The sequence below is a fragment of the Schistocerca gregaria genome, chromosome X, assembly GCF_023897955.1.
Source record: "Schistocerca gregaria isolate iqSchGreg1 chromosome X, iqSchGreg1.2, whole genome shotgun sequence".
NCBI classification, from domain to species: Eukaryota; Metazoa; Arthropoda; class Insecta; order Orthoptera; family Acrididae; genus Schistocerca; species Schistocerca gregaria.
In genome coordinates, this window is record NC_064931.1 from 170,255,651 (window position 1) to 170,277,677 (window position 22,027).

The following is a 22,027-nucleotide window of genomic DNA, read 5'->3' on the forward strand; positions in this document are numbered from 1 at the left end:
AGTCGCCCTAGTGTTCTACCTCTCATAACGCCATCAATATATGTTGTTTGAGCCATTTTCAACACACAGTCGCAATTAGCACGTCTGAAAATGTCTGCACACTTACTCGCTGCACCGTACTCTGACGTGCACCAACACACTTCTGCATATGTGGACTGCTACCAGCGCCACCGCGCGACGATCGCAGGTCAAATGCACCGCATGGTCATGGTTCAAATGGCTCTGAGCACTATGCGACTTAACTTCTGAGGTCATCAGTCGCCCCTAGAACTTAGAACTAATTAATCCTAACAAACCTAAGGACATCACACATATCATTGCCCGAGGCAGGATTCGAACCTGCGACCGTATCGGTCGCTCGGTTCCAGCCTAGAACCGCACGGCCACTCCGGTCGGTCAGCATGGTCATACCCCGAGGTGATTTATGCCCGCAAATGACCCACCAGAGTGATGTTTCACCATGTATCAGCATTATACCTAATTTATGAGCATGAGTGTAGCTCAAACTACTGTTTCGCATTCAAAGTCTGTTACTTTCCGTCGTGCGACCGTAATCACGTCGGAAACCTTTTTACGTTAATCATCTGAGTACAAATGACAGCTCCTCCAATGCACTGTCCTTTTACACCTTGTGTACGCGATACTACCGTCATCAGTATATGTGCATATCCCTGTACCACGATTTTTTGTCACCTCATTGTAGTTCCAAAATAAGACGAATGCGAGTAGCCTTGTTCCTTTTCTGCGTAGGTGTAATTTTAATATATATGAAATGCACCGTTTGTCTTAGTAGCTAGATAACAGGGCATACTGTAGTAAGGAAATAAATGCATCGAGTGAACAAAAGTCTTGGGAAAGCACTAGATGTTATTTTAGCAGTGAGTCGCTTATCCCGCTCATTCCGAATGAGAGCCCATAAGTATGTTGTTAGTAGAACGATACATGCCATTTTCAGTTACATTTAATGAGAGACGACCTTCGTAAGTTTGTTCTTCATATGTGTTGCGCCTGTTACAATCAGTGGATCAGTTGCCTTTTTTTTAGAGCACAGCATCGATCTCACTTCAAGAGAAAGCGTACTGCATGAAAGAGTTTGCAAGTAAAGCGTATAAGATGTCATAACAGTGCAGCGACACTTTAGAAAGTTCAGATTTAATTTTCTTGAAATTTGTATTACAATTCGATCTTTGCTAATAGCGAGGTTTCTCCGTTATAGACTCTACGACAAAAAAAAAGGTGCACCACGAAGTAAATATCCGAACGGAACGGAAATCGGTAGATGTGATGTACATGTACAGACAAACAAATGATTGCAATTTCAGAAAAAGTGAATGACTTATTCGAGAAAAAGAGCCTCACAAATTGAGCAAGTCAGCAGCGCGTTGGTGCACCTCTGGCCCTTACGCAATCAACTATTCGGCTTGGCACTGATTGAGTTGTTGGATGTACGCCTGAGGGATATCGTGCCGAATTCTGTCCAAGGGCGTGTTAGATCGTAAACGACTCGATATGCTCCAAACTTTCTCATTTGTGGAGAGATTCGGCGATCTTGCTGACCAAGGCAAGGTTTTAAAGCATGCAAGCCGTGAGCGGGCGAGAATTATCTTGCTGAAATGTAAGCCCAAAATGGTTAGGCACGAAGGGCAACAAAACGGGACACAGAATACCGTCGACGTACTGCTGTCTTGTAAGGACGCCACGGATGACAACCAAAGGGATCCTTATATGAAAAGAAAAGGCATACCAGACCATCACTCCCAGTTGTTGGCCGTATGTCGGGCGACAGTCAGATTGCTATACCACGCTGTCTGCGGCGTCTCCAGACACGTCTTCGGCCTGAAATCTCATTGACTGTAATAGAATTGTCTTCAGTGATGAGTCCCGCTTCGAAATGAGCCCCGATGACCAGCGAAGAGAGTGGGTAAACGGCCCGGATAGTGGTGGGATACTAACCCGACATTCAAGAGTGATGGTCTGGGGTGCCATTTCTTTCCAAAGCAGGACCTCCCTTGCTGTAATCCGCGGCACCCCACCAGCATAGCAGTACGTTGACGATATTGTGCATCCGTTTTGTTGCCCTTCATGGCATACCATCCATAGCTTACATTTCAGCAACACAATACCCGGCCGCTCACGTCTTGAGTTTCTGCTGCTTGACTTCGTGCTTGTCTAACCCGACCTTGGCCCATTTAGGGAACATTTGGAGCATTATGGGCAGGGCCCTCCAACCAGCTCGGGACTTTGACGATCTAACGCATCAATTGGACAAAAGTTGGTACAATATCCTTCAGGAGGACTTCGACCAACTCTGTCAATCAATGCCGAGTTTAACAACTGCAGGCATAAGGGCCAGAGGTGATACAACGTGTTATTGAGAAATGGTTCAAATGGCTCTAATCACTATGGGACTTAACATCTGAGGTCATCAGTCCCCTAGACTTAGAAGTACTTAAACCTAACTAACCTAAGGACATGACACACAGCCATGCCCGAGGCAGGATTCGAACCTGCAACCGTAGCAGCAGCGCGGTTCCGGATTGAAGCGCCGGAAACGTGTTATTAACTTGCTCAATTTGTGAAGCTCCTTCGCTTGAATAAATCATCCAGTTTTTCTGAAATTGTAATCACTTGTTCTTCTACATCTACATCTACATCTATACTCCGCAAGCCACCCGACGATGTGTGGTGGAGGGTACTTTGGGTACCTCTATCGGTTCTCCCTTCTGTTCCAGTCTCGTATTGTTCGTAGAAAGAAAGATAGTCGGTATGCCTCTGTGTGGGCTCTAATCACTCTGCTTTTATCCTCAAGGTCTCTTCGCGAGATATACGTAGGAGGGACCAATGTACTGCATGACTCCTCGGTGAAGGTATGTTCTCGAAACTTCAACAAAAGCCCGTAACGATCTACTGAGCGTCTCTCTTGCAGAGTCTTCCACTGGGGTTTATCTATCATCTACGCAACGCTTTCGCGATTACTAAATGATCCTGTAACGAAGCGCGCTGCTCTCCGTTGGATCTTCCCTATCTCTTCTATCAACTCTATCTGGTACGGATCCGACACTGGTGAGCAATATTCAAGCAGTGGGCGAACAAGTGTACTGTAACCTAATTCCTTTGTTTTCGGATTGCATTTCCTTACGATTCTTACAACGAATCTCAGTCTGCAATCTGCTTTACCGACGATCAACTTTTCTGCACATACATATCACATCTACAGATATCCGTCCCATTCGGACAATTTCTTCGCGGTGCGTCTTTTTTTCTGTCTTAAGAGTGTATTTTGTTCGGATTGTTTCATTATTCTGTCCGCACGTTCACTCTTTTTAGTACGGTGTCATTAAATATAACAATATTAAATACGAAGTTACATGTGTTGGTCGGCGTTATTCATATAAACCAAAGAATAAAAACTACCTGTAACTCATGACAAAGACTAATAAATGAAGGACCAGTGATTATATTTAGAGTTCCTTTAACAAGCACGTTGCATATGAACAAGATGGCTTACCTCTGCGGGCCAGGTCCAACGCAGTCTCTTTACCGATGCCTGTGTTAGCGCCAGTGATAATGGCCGTCTTGTTGTCGAGACGCGCCTTGCTGTAGCATCGTCCACTAAACACAATGCCCATCCTCTTCGAGCTGCAACATAAGGCATTTTTAAGTGAACCACCGCACAAGAACGTACGCTACACGCCAAGTCTAGTAAGGCGTCCTTCAAAACTCATTGTTACTAATTGGTGCTAATAAACAGCAGTCCAATATTTCGCTCTCACAACGACTCTATCACTGCCGAAATAGAAAATTTAGCCGTTGAAGACCAGAATGTAATGTTGGTGTATTTCGGTTTGGTCGTGGTTGTTTCGCTAGGATTTCAATTTGCTATGATATCGCAAAACGTTCACCTCGGCTAGTTTGCGAGAACTAAAATGTTCACATCGAACTTTGACCATTTTTCTTAGCCTGATACTCTGCGAGATTGGATGTCCGTGGCAACAACAAACGAGGCTGTAGGTTTTTCTGTTATATTACCGAGACATCCGACGCTATCTACTGTCTCCACGAGTTGTGACGTCAGAGTACTTACGATACCACTCCAGCGAGTCGCCTCGGTACTTGTGATACTCAGTGAATGTCATGTCTTTCAAGTAATCAGTTAATTTCTTTCCGTTTCGTGACCTGACTTGCCTCTTAATTGCCTGAGTTCATTGAAATGTCAGGTGACTATGTGAACATCATCAGTACTATGTATAGGACGTGCAAAAAAATAGAACAGCAGTTTCATAAAACTTTATTCAGTTATTTAATGTGGATTCGAAAATAAAACGGGACAAGCTGTGATCCTGTTGGTTGGACTAATCAATAAAGATACTGAGGATGACGTAATCATAGATTAATTTACGATTACCTCGAAACAGACTTCTTGTGAATCTATGGATCAGTGAGCAGTTTCCTTCGTACAACTGTGTCTGTTTCTAAGGCGTACTATTGTCTTGTCGCATATCGCTATACAATTGTACATGTGCAATTACACTTGCCTTGTACTTCGCAAATGAAATGCAGTAAGTAAAATGTACAGCAGTGAAAGCGGAACCACACGTAGCGAAAAACGACGAATCCTTTCTCCGGAAGAGAAAGTCACGTGTTAGAGGAGAGCGCCGAGTTCGCAACTGGGTCAGACGGACTTCTTCTTATCTTGTAGCTCCTGACACCACTCGGATTCACACTCATACATGATAGATTTCGTCAACAGCAAGATTATGGTTAGCAGAGGAGCAGAGGGATATATGGTTCTCCGTTTACACTATGTGACAATTTAATTTCCATAGAATTCTATGTGCTCTGCTGCCCAGAAGAGACACCGTACACGAGGAACATCCAGAAAGTAAGTTTCCCTATTTTATAAAGAACATTACACACAATTTATCATTTTGAAATAATTTTGTTGACATTGTACAACGGTTCTGTTACGTTTCTACGTAGTCGCCATGTTCTTCTAAGTATTTTCGGTAACGTGACACATGCCTTTTCAAGCTAATGTTTATGAGGGCGTGTTCTGCGATCGTCGTGATGAATCTGCGAGCTTCCATCAAAATAAAACTTCTTCGACTTATGTCTCGCAAAGTTCTCTTTCTTCATGACAATGAAGACTCAGGCTGCGAAGTGTTCCCGCATTCTCCATATTCAACAGATAATGTCGCAAGTGATTTTCACAAAACAAAATGGCTCTGAGCACTATGGGACTCAACATCTGAGGTCATCAGTCCCCTAGAACGTAGAACTACTTAAACCTAACTAACCTAAGGACATCACACACATCCATGCCCGAGGCAGGATTCGAACCTGCGACCGTAGCAGTCACGCGGTTCCGGACTGAAGTGCCTAGAAACGCACGGCCACCGCGGCCGGCTTGATTTTCACATTTTCCCACAATTCAAAGCTCATCTAGGAGGCAAGAACTTCGAACAGATGATGAAGTCACATCAATAGCGAACAGCTGGTTAGAAGCGCATGCCCCAACCTGGTTTGGAAAAGCTTGTTACGTTATCAAACGTACTTTGAAAACCATGGCGACTATGTAGAAAAGTTACAGATGCATTGTACAATGTCAATAAAATTATTTCAACATGATAAATTCTGTCTAATATTTTTCTTTTATAACAATAGGGAAACTTTCTTATTGGGCCTCCTCGTAGTTCTGACTTTTTAAGTAGTTTCTAGGACTCCTACGTGGTAGAAATTGTTTTATCTGCTATGTACAAGTGCTGAATAGTTTTTCCAGCCCTCAGCTGGTGGGATGGATGAGCAAATTTAGTTGCTAACTATCAACCCTCCTCAAAGAAATAATAATGAATTATATTTCGAAACAATAGCTGAAAAACATATGTGTCCACCTGCACTTCAGGACGCTGGTAGTACATCAGATTGTTGAAACTTTGATGTTAAACGATTAACCGTAATCTTCTTCACATTTGTCATGTTATCGTGAAATAACGCTAGCGAGTACACTACTTTTAAAAACAAAGTTTATTTCAATCAAGAGCTCTCGTAAATTCGTTAACGACAAAACCGGTTTCGGCTGACTTGTTACGATCATGAGCCAAAACCGCTGTAAGTATTACAGAATTTTGCGCGATCATTTGACTGAAATAAACTTTATTGTTCCGCTAAAAGTGAAATATCTACCCAACCTCCCTTCCATCCAACCTCATGTAATTCCACCTCTGACAACCTCTTAGTAATTTTTGGAATTCGAGTGCTGTATAATATTTTATTTCCACGAAACCGTTTTAAATTCAAAGAAATATCTGTCAGTCGTAGTGGAGATAAATAAGGAGGGGAAAAAGTACCACCATCCGGATGGCACAGGAAAAATGCCTGGAGCACAAGTGTCACACACAATGAACAACGAGCAGTCAGCTGTCAAAAAAGAAAAAAAAAAGACTGCATCTCCGAAGGACATAGCGTGTACTCTGACGGCACCGGATTCGTAAAACAGGCCACCATATACTGGGATTACGTTTTAAAAAAATCTGCTGAGATGCGGCTACGTGATGAACTGGTGAATGAAGACAGCGGATCCCTAATAACGAGGACAACACGACAACTGGCAGCACCCGATTTCCCAGAAACGTTAGTTGGTGGAAGAGGAGTGGGTCGCGGCTTATACGTAGATACTCGATCGTTTCTGAGAAAACGACGGTCAAAGTTTCCGCCGTAATTTATATGCATTTTAGCATGCCGTAAATCCAACTGAAGCGCTGGCACAGTAGTTAGTGTCACAGTTTAACACTTTTGCGACTCGTTTGCGAAATCCGATTATTGTTTCTATTTTATTTCATAGTAATTTTATTTCTTTAATTTTTAATTTATCTACCCATGATGCTTCTTATCAAATTAGGGGATACACAGGTGTTACATTACTTGTAAAGTTACAATTGGGTTTCACAATAAATGTCGTATATTACGTAATATATGTATGTATGGTATTTTCAGGTGTTACAGTCTTTCAAAATTCTCATATTCTTCTATTTCATTCTTATATCAGTTCCTATAGCAGTTCTTACATTTTATTCATACGTTTATTCTTTAGGAAAATTTTTTGCTTTCCCTTGGATGATACCTATTGTAGAAAGACTGGAAACATGCAAATTCCGATCACAACGAGTGTCGCGCGAAAACAAGTTTACCATAGCGACATTTCTTCGTATGAATCTCACTCGAGAAAGCAACGTCGTTAATATTGTTAAAGATCTCACACGTTGGTAATAATTTGGTAGTATACCACGCATAATGGATAATTTTTCCGAAAACTGTCACTTGCCGCTGAAAATGAATCATGATACACTACAGGAACACTGAATAGTGCACGATACATCCAAACCGTCATCGAACCCATCGTTCTACCATTCCTAGACCGGCAAGGAAACTTGCTGTTCCAAAACTGCAATGCACGTCCGCATGTATCCCGTGCCACCCAACGTGCTCTAGAAGGTGTAAGTCAACTACCCTGGCCAGCAAGATCTCCGGATCTGTCCCCCATTGAGCATGTTTGGGACTGGATGAAGCGTCGTCTCACGCGGTCTGCACGTCCAGCACGAACGCTGGTCCAACTGAGGCGCCAGGTGGAAATGGCATGGCAAGCCGTTCCACAGGACTACATCCAGCATCTCTACGATCGTCTCCATGGGAGAATAGCAGTCTGCATTGCTGCGAAAGGTGGATATACACTGTACTAGTGCCGACAGTGTGCATGCTTTGTTGCCTGTGTCTACGTGCCTGTGGTTCTGTCAGTGTGATCATGTGATGTATCTGACCCCAGGAATGTGTCAATAACGTTTCCCCTTCCTGGGACAATGAATTCACGGTGTTCTTATTTCAATTTCCAGGAGTGTATATATATGTGATGACTTTTGAACATTATTAAGGTAAATACATTGTTTGTTCTCTATCAAAATCTTTCATGTACTAACTATGCCTAACAGTAGTTAGTGCCTTCAGTAGTTAGAATCTTTTATTTAGCTGGCAGTATTGGCGCTCGCTGTATTGCAGTACTTCGAGTAACGTAGATTTTTGTGAGGTAAGTGATTCATGAAAGGTATAGGTTATTGTTAGTCAGGGCCATTCTTTTGTAGGGTTTTTTGACAGTAAGACTGCATTGCGCTTAAAAATATTGTGTGTCAGTTTAGTGATGATCAAAACTGTCTAAGCACATTCAGTTTTAATCAGCTGTCTTTCTATCAAATAACGTAGAAGCTTACTAGCAAAGTCATTCATAATTGTCCTAAGGGGACGCTACGCTACTGGCGAGAAGTAAAAACAAATCAAAGGCCAGCTTTAAAAAACTGTATCCATGCTGCAGAAACTCCAGTCTGCCGCGTGAAAGAACGAGCTTGCCTCTAATGCTCGTAACAAGCACGGAATTCTGAGTCACTATTGGCTGCAAAGATAGAGGAGTGATGCATTGTACTGGCAGGTGCACATACGAAGTTCAAACGTAAAATATTTGAAGAAAATTACGAGGGTATGTGCGCGGCGGCTGCCTGCGGGACACTGTCCATAAGCTACGCCATGTTGGGACCACAGTTCCACGCCGCTGGCATCGACATCCGGTTCCTCTAACCCTCCTAGAGGAATGAGATTCCGACCACGGCTAACGATAGCCCTGGTACGCCCACCACGGATCCTTTGGCAGGACGAGCACCCCATTCTACGTCCATTACTTTCACACACCCCCTGACCATGTGGGATTAAGTTTTTATGCCTGACTGACGAGGACTGTCACCGTTGGTGGGTGGTATGGAACTCCAAGTCCCACAGCCACACCTCCAAAGTGTATTGCAGAGACAGCGTCACTGCCCTGTGGTTACATTTATTGCCTCAACAACACAGTTAGACTGTGACAGATCGGTGATGCTATATTGTACCATATCACATATGAAAAAAAAACGAGGTTATGTGATCAAATAGCATTAAATTCGGCTAGGACGAATTGTTTTGGAAATTTTTGGGTAGGCTCAACCTTAGAGCCTTAATGGATGCTTTGCCACTGACGACACACTGCCTAAACGTCTGCCCGGATTGTAGCTGTTGTCATCCGTTTATTCGTAGGAGCCAGTCGACCAATCCTACGATCATTTTGTGGTGCAGTTCCTCTCGCAGGGCACGTGTCTACTCTTCCTGGCACACTTTGAGACCGTCTCCTCAGCACTATGTTGTGTAGGACTTCCTACACAATAGTAAGGAGAAGTGGGCTGTAGAGGGGTGTGACAATTGTCGACGTAGGAAACCTGGACAGGAGCACAAATGATCAGTGTACAAGTCACACATTAAGCAGAATATGTACTTAAGTGTGTATTTCTCCAAGAATAATTACAAATAATGCAGCAATAAACAGAGTCCAGCTATCACAATGTGAACCAGGAAGAATGTTTCTGAACTAAGCATAAACGATGGCGTCATGGGGAAGAGGCTCTGCCAAGTGGCCGCAGACGGAGCTCATTGTACTAAGCCACTGTGGGCATGCTCCACTGGGTCTGCCGGATCCGTTATCAGCGTCTAATGGAAACTGGCAATTCCGTTACCAACATTGACGCCCGTAGGGTATTACTTATACGTCATACGAGACACTCTTTTTGCAGTCATTCAAATGTTCAAATGTGTGTGAAATCGTATGGGACTTAACTGCTAAGGTCATCAGTCCCTATGCTTACACACTTCTTAACCTAAATTACCCTAAGGACAAACGCACACACCCATGCCAGAGGGAGGACTCGAACCTCCGCCGGGACCAGCCGCACTGCCTTGCAGTCATTGCAATACTGCGAACTGTCGGTATAATACTGCAAATAATTCTACTTTTCTCAGATTTCTACAGGTATTTATATGTTACATGGGCAGGTTGTTTGGTAATGCCTCATCTTCAATTGTAGGAATGACTTTTTTCTGTGGTGAAATCGACATCGCTTGTGGAAGCATGGAAATATTGGAGTAACAGTCTGGTAGCTTTCAGTCAAGATGTTCATGGTGTAGCATTTTTTGTTTACGTCAGTCCATTAGGAAACCTTATATATTTAATATTCTCCACATCATTATGTCAGAAGTCCTGGAAGTCACTACATTAGACAAGCCACAGAAATCTGTTTCAGCTTAGTATTCCCAACACTTTACAGCATTTTTCTGTGCATCTACACATGAATGCATTCTTAATACACTTCAGAATTTAGATAATGAACTATTCATCAAATTTTAAAGGCACTACTTGCATATAGATCCACATTCTGGAACTCAGGAATTGTACTATCATGCAAATCATTTGTTGTTTGGTACTGAATTACTCGGTCCAAGGTGCCTCCTGGTATCTAAATCAGCCCCCCAGCCCTCCCACAACGGCAGCTTATCCGAATGACATTTCTTCTTGCAAGATCTGAAAAACTGAATCTAAACTCAGCAATGATGCGATGTAAAAATATGCGCCATTGTCTGTGCAACCTCTTACAATATTATTCTTAGGACTACATTACCCATTATGGCATTTAAACAAATGTTCAAATGTGTGTGAAATCTTATGGGACTTAACTGCTAAGGTCATCAGTCCCTAAGCTTACACACTGCATAACCTAAATTACCCTAAGGACAAACACACACACCCATGCCCGAGGGAGGACTCGAACCTCCGCCGGGACCAGCCGCACAGTCCACGACTTCAGAGCCTTAGACCGCTCGGCTAATCCCGCGCGGCTTATGGCATTTAATATGTATGTTTTAGTTTTCCCAGAAACATTACTTGCTTAGTCTCAGAGGTTAGCAGCAGTATAGAAATGATTTGTGAATGTCAGAAACTCGCAGCACGGCTCCATGTCGTATTGCCAAGTGGTCTTAGAGGGATCAACCCACGCTATATAAAAGCTGGGACGCCGCCTACAGTTGGACTGCACCTGAGTCTCTGTATCGCTACACGCCTAGATATTATTGCAAAACTTCAAAGTTCATCCCAACAAATAATAGGCTGTAATTGTCTTTGTTACGTTTATCATATTGCCAATTGCTTCCGTAATGCGATTTATCGTACTCGCTAAATTAAGTTTTTAGACTCAGCCGAACAGACACCATGTGATCAAAAGTACCCGAACACTCGCATGTGATGTGGAATTGACTACTAGATGCTATGAGGGGTGAACCTGCAAGTATACAAGGAGGCGGGGAATATTCTGATGTCAGTAGAGAAACAATAACAGTAGAATGGGTCGGTCAGGAGAGCTGACTAACTTGGAACTTAGACTAGTCATTGGTCGTCCCCTGTGTAACAAATTCAATGACCACATTTCAACACTTCTAAAGATGCTCAAGTCGACTGTTGGTGATATGATTGTGAAGTGGAAACACGAAGAAACAACTAAAGTTTAACCAAGACAACACAGACCATATGCACTGACGAACATGGACCGTCGCATAAAATTAGTGGAAGCAATCATTTGTGAGTTTCAAAGCGCAAGTGGCAGTCCAGCGGCAATGATTGTATGTGGAGACCTACAAAAAATACGGGACAATGATCACATATTTTAGTTGTCAATCCTAAGCGAAGCTTGAGATGATGTAACGAGTATTGTGGAGCGATGAATCACTCTATACCCTGTACCAATCTGATGGAACGTTTTGGGTATGGCGAATGCCTGGAGATTGCTACCTCCCATCATACATAGTGCCAACTGACTTCTTAAGTAATAGAACCCAGTACGTTGTCCTCGGTGGTGAGTGTTCATCGGAGGTGAGGGTATCATCTGGAGTGCCCCAGGGAAGTGTGGTAGGTCCGCTGTTGTTTTCTATCTACATAAATGATCTTTTGGACAGGGTGGATAGCAATGCGCCGCTGTTTGCTGATGATGCTGTGGTGTACGAGAAGGTGTCGTCGTGGAGTGACTGTAGGAGGATGCAAGATGACTTGGACAGGATTTGTGATTGGTGTAAAGAATGGCAGCTAACTCTAAATATAGATAAATGTAAATTAATGCAGATGAATAGGAAACAGAATCCTGTAATGTTTGAGTTTGAATACTCCATTAGTAGTGTAGCGCTTGACACAGTCACGTCGATTAAATATTTGTGCGTAACATTGCACAGCGATATGAAGTGAGACAAGCATGTAATGGCAGTTGTGCAGAAGGCGGATAGTCGTGTTCGGTTTATTGGTAGAATTTTGGGAAGATGTGGTTCATCTGTAAAGGAGACCGCTTATAAAACACTAACACGACCTATTCTTGAGTACTGCTCGAGCGTTTGGGATCCCTATCAGGTCTGATTGAGGGAGGACATAGAAGCAATTCAGACGCGGGCTGCTACATTTGTTACTGGTAGGTTTGATCATCACGCGAGTGTTACGGAAGTGCTTCAGGAACTCGGTTGGGAGGCTCTAGAGGAAAGGAGGCGTTCTTTTCGTGAATCGCTCCTGGCGAAATTTAGAGAACCAGCATTTGAGGCTGACTGCGGTACAATTTTACTGCCGCCAACTTATATTTCGCGGAAAGACCACAAAGATAAGATAAGAGAGATTAGGGCTCGTACAGAGGCATATAGGCAGTCATTTTTCCCTCGTTCTGTTTGGGAGTGGAACAGGGAGAGAAGATGCTAGTTGTGGTACGAGGTACCCTCCGCCACGCACCGTATGGTGGACTGCGGAGTATGTATGTAGACGTACAACTGCGGAGTATGGTGGGGGTAGGTAGTGATCTCCATACTATGCTTAAGGTCATTTTCCTGTAAATAGGCTTCAAAAAATCGGTTATATGCTCAGAGTTTTTTGAACAAAATGGTAGTTAAAAAGAAGTGAGTAGGTCATCAGGAAGTTATTTTAAAATCAACTTAAAGATTACTCGAAGTGCAGCCAAACCAATGTTCCTGTTGCTTTCGCACTTTAAATGATGTCATTAGATTCCTATTCGGGACAGATATACTATACAACTATTTCTTGAGTTCAAAAATGGTTCATATGGCTCTGAGCACTATGGGACTTAACATCTGAGGTCGTCAGTCCCCTAGAACTTAGAACTACTTAAACCTAACTAATCTAAGGACATCACACACATCCATGCCCGAGGCAGGATTCGAACCTGCGACAGTAGCGGTCGCGCGGTTCCAAACTGAAGAGCCTAGAACCGCTCGGTCACAGCGGCCGGTTTTCTTGAGTTAGCAGCTCTGTTAGGAGATACGCTTTGCGAATGAAATGAAATGTCGTGTGGCGAGCGCCCCCCGGCGGGTAGACCTGTTCGCCTGGTGCAAGTCTTTCTTATGTTTCCTCTTGTATATCTTCGGTTTTAGAGCGTTGTTTCGCTTGTTTTTCTTATTAAAATTTCTATAGTTCGAGTTTTTTCTTTTTTGTCACTCACGCAAGTTATTATGTCTCAAAACATGTGTTTTAGTACTGGTGTGGAGGTCTAGAGTCGCTAGGAATATATTATAGGTTCAGTGTGAGGCAATCATTGGTGACAGTTGTTTCCGTGAGAGTTTCCAAAGCTGAGAAGTGTGACTTTGGCAACTAAACAGGTAAGAATAACAAGGACAAACAAGAAATGATGAGAGAAGATGAAGAACATGTAAACCAAGAAGATTATGCAGCTGAAGTGTATTAGAAACAACAGAGATGTTCCTTAGATCAAATACAGCTTTGAATTGAATTTCCTGAGAGTCCAACTTTCTGAAACGTTTATTTTGTGCACAAAAGATGTACTTGAGCTAGAGGTTTGGAATTTTTTGAGAGTTTTCAGGATACTATTTGGAGTAAAGTAGACTACAGATGGTAAAGTACTACCATTTCCCGCTGCAAATTACGTTGTCTCTCTTATACCAAGAAAATGCATACCTTCTGACTATAAGACACACTTTAACACTCGATGCCAAGAATGGGTAGACGAATATTTGCATAGAATACTTAGCGCAGTAATATCTTCTATAAAGAAATATGATTATTGGAGCTGTGACTCCATGAATGCCTCATTACCTTCGTGACCGTGACCGAGACCGTTACGTAAAATGATGCAATCCCACAACAGTAACTGGTGACTGAGTGAGGAGAAGAGAGAAAGATAACGAGTGATAAACATTTCTGCAGTTCCCTCCTATCCCCTCCAACACTTAGGTCACCCCTCTTGTGTAGATAATAACTGTAGGAGCGGGACGTTACGAAGGTACAAGCGAGTTTCTTGAATGGATACATACATATAGATGAAGTACTTGCTAGGAGACTTAGTCCATTCGCGGGAGTTTTGAGGCCATTGTTGTGGCTCGGTGGCTTGCTGACGGCATCGCTAAAGACAGTTTCAAAATTATTCGAAATAAAGTGCTGCCAAATAAACGAATTCAAGCAAGAAATTAATTTCTTTAATTTGTTTGTTTTAGCGATGTATGAATCTGAACGGTTGTTCTGTTAAAATCTATTATACCTAACAATTTCACATCTACATTCACTTCGTGACTATAGTAGATTACACAATGATTTGTCGTTAACTTCGAAGAAGGTAATTTTCGCGTGGTATTTCTGTACCACAAGAAGAGTTTATTTGGCTTTTCAAATATTTCTTCCCCAGGGAAATTCCCAGCACAGGAGATTTTGGCCCAGTGGGGTCTAAGATTTGAAACGCACGAAATCACAGGATTCCTGTATGTCACTCATCCCCTTCTTCACTTCTGACAATGATTCATATCAGCGCACACTCCGCTGCAGAGTCAAAATCTCATTCTGGAATGATTTTATAATCTGAAAAATGCTGAGCTGCTCCACAGTTAAGACCCCGTGCTTAACTGTAGGTGCCCGTATAACTGGCTGTGTAAGTCAGTCCAACGGTCGGAGGAAGGTAATGGCATACTGTCTGCAATTTGACCGTTCAAAGTAAAGCACTGCACTTTTAAAATAATCTTCAGGTAACTAACAAATGTACTTTACTTACAGAGTATTTCACTGTAGTGCAGGAGTCTTCCATTAGCGACCGTTCTCTCTTTCTTTCTCTCTCCATTATGGTGGAGAGTTCAAGAAGGCTGGGCAAGGACTGTAATGACAAGATCATTTAACCTGATAACAGTTTACATTCCTGAAAGAAGAAAGGTAAGATCTGTCGACATCGTGCTCATTGGAAACAGACGACTACTTCAGACTAAATAAATATAGGAGACGTTATTGACTGTGGACGTTTCGAAGAAATTATCAGAGCATTCGCATCATTTGATTTAGGTAAACCACAGAAAATATGCATCATGATGAGCAGACGGAGATGTAAAATCTGTTCATCCTACATACAAGTCCAGTTTCCTAAGCACTGTTCACCTTCTCTCTCTTATTTCTGAACGATGGACGTCTGTGATACGTGTTGTTTTATGCCTGGATTTCTAGTCACTGCTGCTATTCCTGTCCATCTGTTCTTACATTCTACTTGTACACAGTTCTCTATTTGTGACTGGGATGAAGGAGACGCAGGACTGAGCAAATTCGTTTTTTTTTTTTTTTTTTGAGGTTGTATATCGTCGGATGACGTATGAAATTAAAAAGGAAGATTAACGTCCCCCCGACGTCGACGATGATGCTATCGGAGACGGAGCTCAAGCTCCGATCTGGAAAGAAGGGTGAAGAAAGTCGGCCGTTCCCTTTCAATGGAACCGTCCTTGCATTAGCCTTAAGAAATTTTGAGAAATCACTGTGCCATCTCGCTCGGTGAAGACTTATGAGGTTAAAATAGTCTATCACCAGGGTCATCTTAGTGGTATGTACTTCTACAACGAAATAAGTTACCTAAGACACTTTTCTTCTCCGTATTCTTTCGAATACATTAACTGCAGACTTTTTCAAGGACGAGTTGATGTTAAAGATTGTATATTGTGGACTAGTTTCTTGGCTCTGGCGTATGATCGTGTTTAGTAAGCGTTATTTTTTATTTATTTCTCGGCATAGCTTTAACCTCTTCTTCAAGCAGACATGTTCTCCAAACAGGTAACATATATTTTTGAGACCACACAGCTATTCCACATTTCTCACAAGTAAACGAAATTTGCAAGTGATTCCGGCATTACAGAGGATAAGTCACATGCAAACAAACAATTAGGCACATAATGGGGCCGTTATGTTCTTGTGTTCAGCTGTCTTTTTCAGATTTCTGTTGAATTAGCGTATTTTTCATTCAGCTGGGAATTTCCTCCACTATTCAAGTCTGGCAATAGCTTTACAGAAGACTCATTATTATAACTTAGACATATGTAAGAAACTGCTGTAGAAATATTTCTAAGAGTAATTCTTTTGTTTTGTTTTTTGTTTTAGAGAAATGTGCTCATGTGTCCTGGTGTTGTAATTTCAGTTGTCGTGGTTTCATTTTAGGGCCTATTTGTGTATTTAATTCCATCCTGAAATTTGCCTCAGTCCCTTTTGAATGCAGGAAGGGGTCAGTTAATCATAGATCCCTCTTGTCTGTTTATGATGAGAAATGATGGTACAGTATTACTCCAGAAATTGAACGCTAACGAGTATTTAGTATCAACACACGATCACCTCCTACGTAGAGATACACCACCATCACGATTCAGTTCACTTAAACAACTTCTTCCTTCTCTAAAAGAAACAATGTTCCTCTACCGTTCCCAAGAGAGTTTACTGAAACACGGACGGAGATTATGGGATTAGGGACTGGTAAAACTAACCAGCCCAGATGCAGGTGCTGTTTGTTCACTCATGTAAGAGAGATTTACTACGGATTCTCGAATTTTCAAAGTATATTCTTGTTTGAACAAATTTTCTGGACAAACGTCAAGTGAACGAATGCGTTTCAATCTCTCATTATGCATATTATAAAGCTTAGAGTAATGAATTCATGAGGCACATTCAAAAACATTATCAGGTGATTCGTATCTCGCAGTTGGAAATCGAGAACAAGCAACAGGTCTCACTTGCAAAAACTTCGTACAACACAGCAGGCTGCTGGTGTGTGACGTAACCTGCGGTGGCTCTGCTGAAACTGAGTAAATAAAAGCCACCCTGGAGAACTAAATAATAAGCCACACTGGAGAACTTAACAATCAATCCCTCTCCGCGTCTGTGGTACAACATCCTTGTTGACATACGGCTTTTCGGAGCCGTGGTTTTAGGCACAATTTTCTACCGCATGTTTCGTCAACTGATGCAAGAGTCATCATTAAAAGCTCTCAAGGCAGATGCTACAATTCGTCGACGTTTACTGCTGTGTGAAAACAGTTTGGTTATTCTCTCTGTTTCCGGTTATCTCTTCGTAGTAGTCGTATTTCAAAATAGCAAGAAGAGGGAGAGAGAAGGGGAGATATATACGTGGGTATGTGACAAACCACTTCCCTCGAAAATGTCTGTCCTTAATACCTCCTCTGTGTTATCAAAGATGACGTGCCACTGATCTCATTTGTACTAAGATTACAGTACACACGAGGTGCCTATTTACTGCCACCGCCCTGAGTGGAATGCATAAGTTCTAATAAATATTCACCAACCTGCAGTCTTCTATAGTTGCGCCAAAAACAGCTCGTAGGTCGTTAATCCGTTATCTTGAGCCTGTAATAAACTCTTAGCGAGGGACGAATATTTTCCAGATAATTAAATTTCCCATTAGTTTGTTTATACGGGATGCCACTCGCTTTTTATTAGCAAAACACGAGAAACTGCGCAACTGCATTCCACTTTATAGTCTCAAATAATTTCCATTCTTCAACAAAATAATGAACTGTGTGTTTCCGTAATTACTAACACACTGTTCTCAACTGCAAGTCCAAATAATCCAAAATTGATAATAAAGCCTCAACTGACATCAACCGCAGCAGACAACATGTCTGACTCCCGAGGCTGCGGACTAGCTCTGATCTTACAGTCGAACCACTTCACACGCCATCTAAGTTAAGGCGAGATCCGATCAACGAAGTGCCTCGTCTGCCTTTTCGTTTAGGAGTTGTTTATTGTTCTGCTGGTTATTAATACTTGTAAAACAATGGAAGGATGGCACGCTATTGAGAGATGCTTTAAAGTGGAATGTAAGTAAATACGCTGTTTAGTTTGTCTAATATTAATAACAGAAGATTATCAGTTTCTGCACCCAACCTACGAACACAGCAGCCATTTGCGGAGAAGGAGCACAATTTAGGCGGTCTTTCTTACGATAACCATACCAAGAAATCATCTGTCATCGGTACCTCACACCACATTACTTCATCTTGCCACTGCTGCCTTCTCAACTGCTCTAAGAGCTTCTAGTAGCTAAATATGATGGCTGCAAAGCCAGAAATATTACACCTTCCCCTCCTTCTGAGATTTCGAAAATTGGGATGTTCTCACAGACAATTAATTTTGGAAATAAACAAATTTTTATTCCAATTTTGTAAATTTTTAGTTATCATCTCTCAAGAGCCATATCATTCCACTTGTAAGTAGGCTGGTTAGGTTTTTTTTATTGGTAACAACACGTAGCGCTATGTATGAAAATCACTGGCTGTGCTGTGTGCAGTCTGTGGCTGGTTTGCATTGTTGTTTGCTATTGTAGTGTTGGGCAGTTGGATGTGAACAGCGCGTAGCGTTGTGCAGTTGGAGGTGAGCCGCCAGCAGTGGTGGATGTGGGAAGAGATGCGGCAGAGTTTTGAGAGCGGATGATCTGGACCTGTGTCCATCAGAGACAGTAAATTTGTAAGACTGGATGTCATGAACTGATATATATACTATGACTTTTGAACACTATTAAGGTAAATACATTGTTTGTTCTTTATCAAAACCTTTCATTTGCTAACCATGCCAATCAGTAGTTAGTGACTTCAGTAGTTAGAATCTTTTATTTAGCTGGCAGCATTGGCACTCGCTGTATTGCAGTAGTTCGAGTACTGAATATTTTTGTGAGGTAAGTGATTGAGCCGGCCGGAGTGGCCGCGCGGTTCTAGGCGCTACAGTCTGGAACCGAGCGACCGCTACAGTCGCAGGTTCGAATCCTGCCTCGGGCATGGATGTGTGTGATGTCCTTAGGTTAGTTAGGTTTAATTAGTTCTAAGTTCTAGGCGACTGATGACCTCAGAAGTTAAGTCGCATAGTGCTCAGAGTCATTTTTAAGTGATTCATGAAAGGTATAGGTTATTGTTAATCAGGGCCATTCTTTTGTAGGGATTATTGAAAGTCAGATTGCGTTGCGCAAAAAATATTGTGTGTCAGTTCAGTGACGGTCTGAATAAGTAAAGAGAGAAATTTCTGAGTACATTCAGTTTTGCTCAGCTGTTTGAAAAGCAAATAATGTAAGAGGTTTATCAGCACAGTCATTCATAAATTTTTATAAGGGGACGTTTCATATGTCGACCCTTTGCTGTGGATACCTCACTTGGCTCAGCTGTTTGAAAATCAAATAACGTAAGAGGATTACCAGCACAGTAATTCACTAATTTTTCTAAGGGGACGTTTCACACTGTACTTGTATTCTGTTACCGTTTTTCAAAAATACAGTCTACTTCATATTTTCTCATTCTCAGATTATTAATCATCATATGTAATCATAAACTTAACTAGTTTGTAATTAGAAAAAACTGGTTGTTACCCTCAATAAATTCGTGTAATACCTTATATCCCAAAATCATTACTCTTTAGTTACTCTTTCTGTACTAATTACATCATTGTTTAAATAGTGACGATTTTCAAAGTAGCATCATTCTCCACTTTTTGTTATTGACAGTCTTTTTTTTTTTTAGTTACAATCCTTCATTTCTGCTAGAATACTCTATAGCAGTCCGCTATCTCCTAGTCAAGTTTCAGTCACAAAATTTTATAATGCTGTTAAACTACTATCGGCGCACTGCGGTCCATTAAATTCGATGAAACGTTCTTTAAACTTTACACTTTTCCTCACCATGGCGTCCTGCACTTAACTATATTTGAATGTAAAGACGTCCACTTCAAATGGTTACAAATAAAACAACACAAGATTTTGCTGTCCATGATGTGATCTTTCTTTGTGAAACTGCCGACTTCCAAACTGGTGTTGAGTTCCACAACTGCCAGCCGATTCTCCCATCTCCAGCCTCAGCACACAGCTCCAGTACAATTCAATGAAACAATACAAAATGCTTTAAATTAGTTTCCTAATAATTTTAAACAAATTTTAAGTAAGATGTTTCCATACACTATTACAACATAAATACATGACAGTAATATATTGTTTTGATTTTGGATGTTTATAGTCAATATCACTGTTTACGACAGTGGTTCATCAGAAATTTTGTTTTGATCATAGCTGTAGTTACATACAGCTGGGGCATTACCGTTCGCACTCTTCAACAGGTCTGTGCTTGTTCGCACCATCTGTTACTAATGACCCGGTTCACAAATAACTCACGCCGCTAGACGGCGTCAAGTGCTATGCTCTTTAAATCTCATCTACGGAGGCTTACAATTGTGATTCACAGACATATCGAGAGAACCTTTTAGAATCTTGTTTCGAACATAGTGCACAAAAACTCATTTATAAAATCGTTGCTTCATTCCCCTTTATGAGGCATCATTCCTCTTTATGAGGCATCATTCCTTCTACATTTTAGTGTCACTGTTGCTACAAAAAGTACTAGTGGAACTCTATTTATGTAATGACTGTGTGTTTTCTACTGACTTTCATATACGAACGGTATGTCAGTTTGTATAATGTAGGGGCCAATTACCTTATTCTTAGCTAGACGTTTATTTCACATTCCTTCCATATTTAAAACCAGTGTGTGTTATTACTGTCTATACTTCATATTACGTGGCCTTCTGTCTAAACCTTATTTTCTAAGTTTATGTTTTATGAGATTTCCACGTCACTGTTGGGTCTTATGTCGACAATGTGTCTACTCCGTTGTACTTAATAAAATAGTTGGCGTAAACCACTTTGCTCATAAATACTACTTAATGGCAGACTTACATGTGACCTTTTGCGTTTCCTCCCTCACTCTTCATAAATGACTGGCCGACTTTCCTGTCGCTCAGTAACAATACTTTAGCTTTCCCTTTCTATGTACACAATTGGCCCACTTTTCTGTCGCCTATTCTATAACTCGCAGTTTACCTCTTTCCTGTCTTTGTAAATGATTGGAAGGATTTTCTGTCGGCTGATAACCATAACCTCTTTGGCAGGACAATTCCTAGCCTATCAGTGTACCATAAATCATTGCAGTGGAAAAATCGTCGACGTTTCAATTCATACTAAAAAGTAACGATATGTCTATGTTGACACAATTTGTACGTCATATCAAGACAGCATTTAGTTGTTTCCATTTTTTTCTTTTTTTTTTTTGCCTCCAGAATTTCTGCTATGGTATATTTTCATATTCACTTACCTCATTTAGCATCACCCTTTCTTCTGCAGTCTTCAGCTTATTTTTATGCATTATTTCATCTGTGTTATCTCTTGCTTTTCTAATCTTTAAAGGTTTATGTATCGTTGTTGTAAATACCTAAAAGTTGTCCCAATACATACCTTATATTTGTCATGTGCGTTAATATGGTCGTTGTGTCTTCTTGTAACTATATACTGTTTTTTCTTGCTGGTGTATCTGTAATCCTATATGCGTATACTCAGGCCTGTCCACGTAATTCCAGTAATTGTCTGTTTTTCACCCAGGTTATGTACTTGTTTATTCTCCTGGGTTACTTGGTTTGTGTCATATCTTGTTTTTTTTTTTTTTTTTTTTTTTTTTTTTTTTTTTTTTTTTTTTTGCTATCACGTTCACTGTAAGAAAATTTGCTCATCTTAGCCTTGATAGTGAGAACTGTTAAAGAAAACAGATTTAGTTCTGAATGAAAGAAGGTGAAGAACTAAAAGCAGGATAAGAAGATGAAGTATGTTGTCATTTAACTCGGGCTGCTGGAAATCACCTATTACCTAGCAATACAAAGAACGTTATTGCCCCTGAGGTTAGTATTCATATTTTTTCTTGTCTCTGACTTAGATTTTTCTGGCAGTATTACCGTGGCTGAACGAGGCCCTTCATTCAAAAATTTCTCAAGTTCAACCACGTAATCTACCTGATTACTGAA

At 41.3% G+C, this 22,027-nt stretch overlaps 1 protein-coding gene across 2 annotated transcripts in view; it reads right to left on the bottom strand.

Moving 5' to 3' along the window:
- The window catches only part of LOC126298000 (retinol dehydrogenase 13-like), a 180,853-nt gene that overhangs the window by 120,289 nt on the left and 38,537 nt on the right, over window positions 1-22,027 (bottom strand). For both annotated transcript variants that reach the window (XM_049989317.1, XM_049989316.1), the window contains exon 2: window positions 3,509-3,639. In XM_049989317.1, coding sequence (XP_049845274.1) covers window positions 3,509-3,629 — 121 coding nt within the window. In that variant the 5' untranslated portion in view covers window positions 3,630-3,639. The remainder of the gene's footprint in view (window positions 1-3,508; window positions 3,640-22,027) is intronic.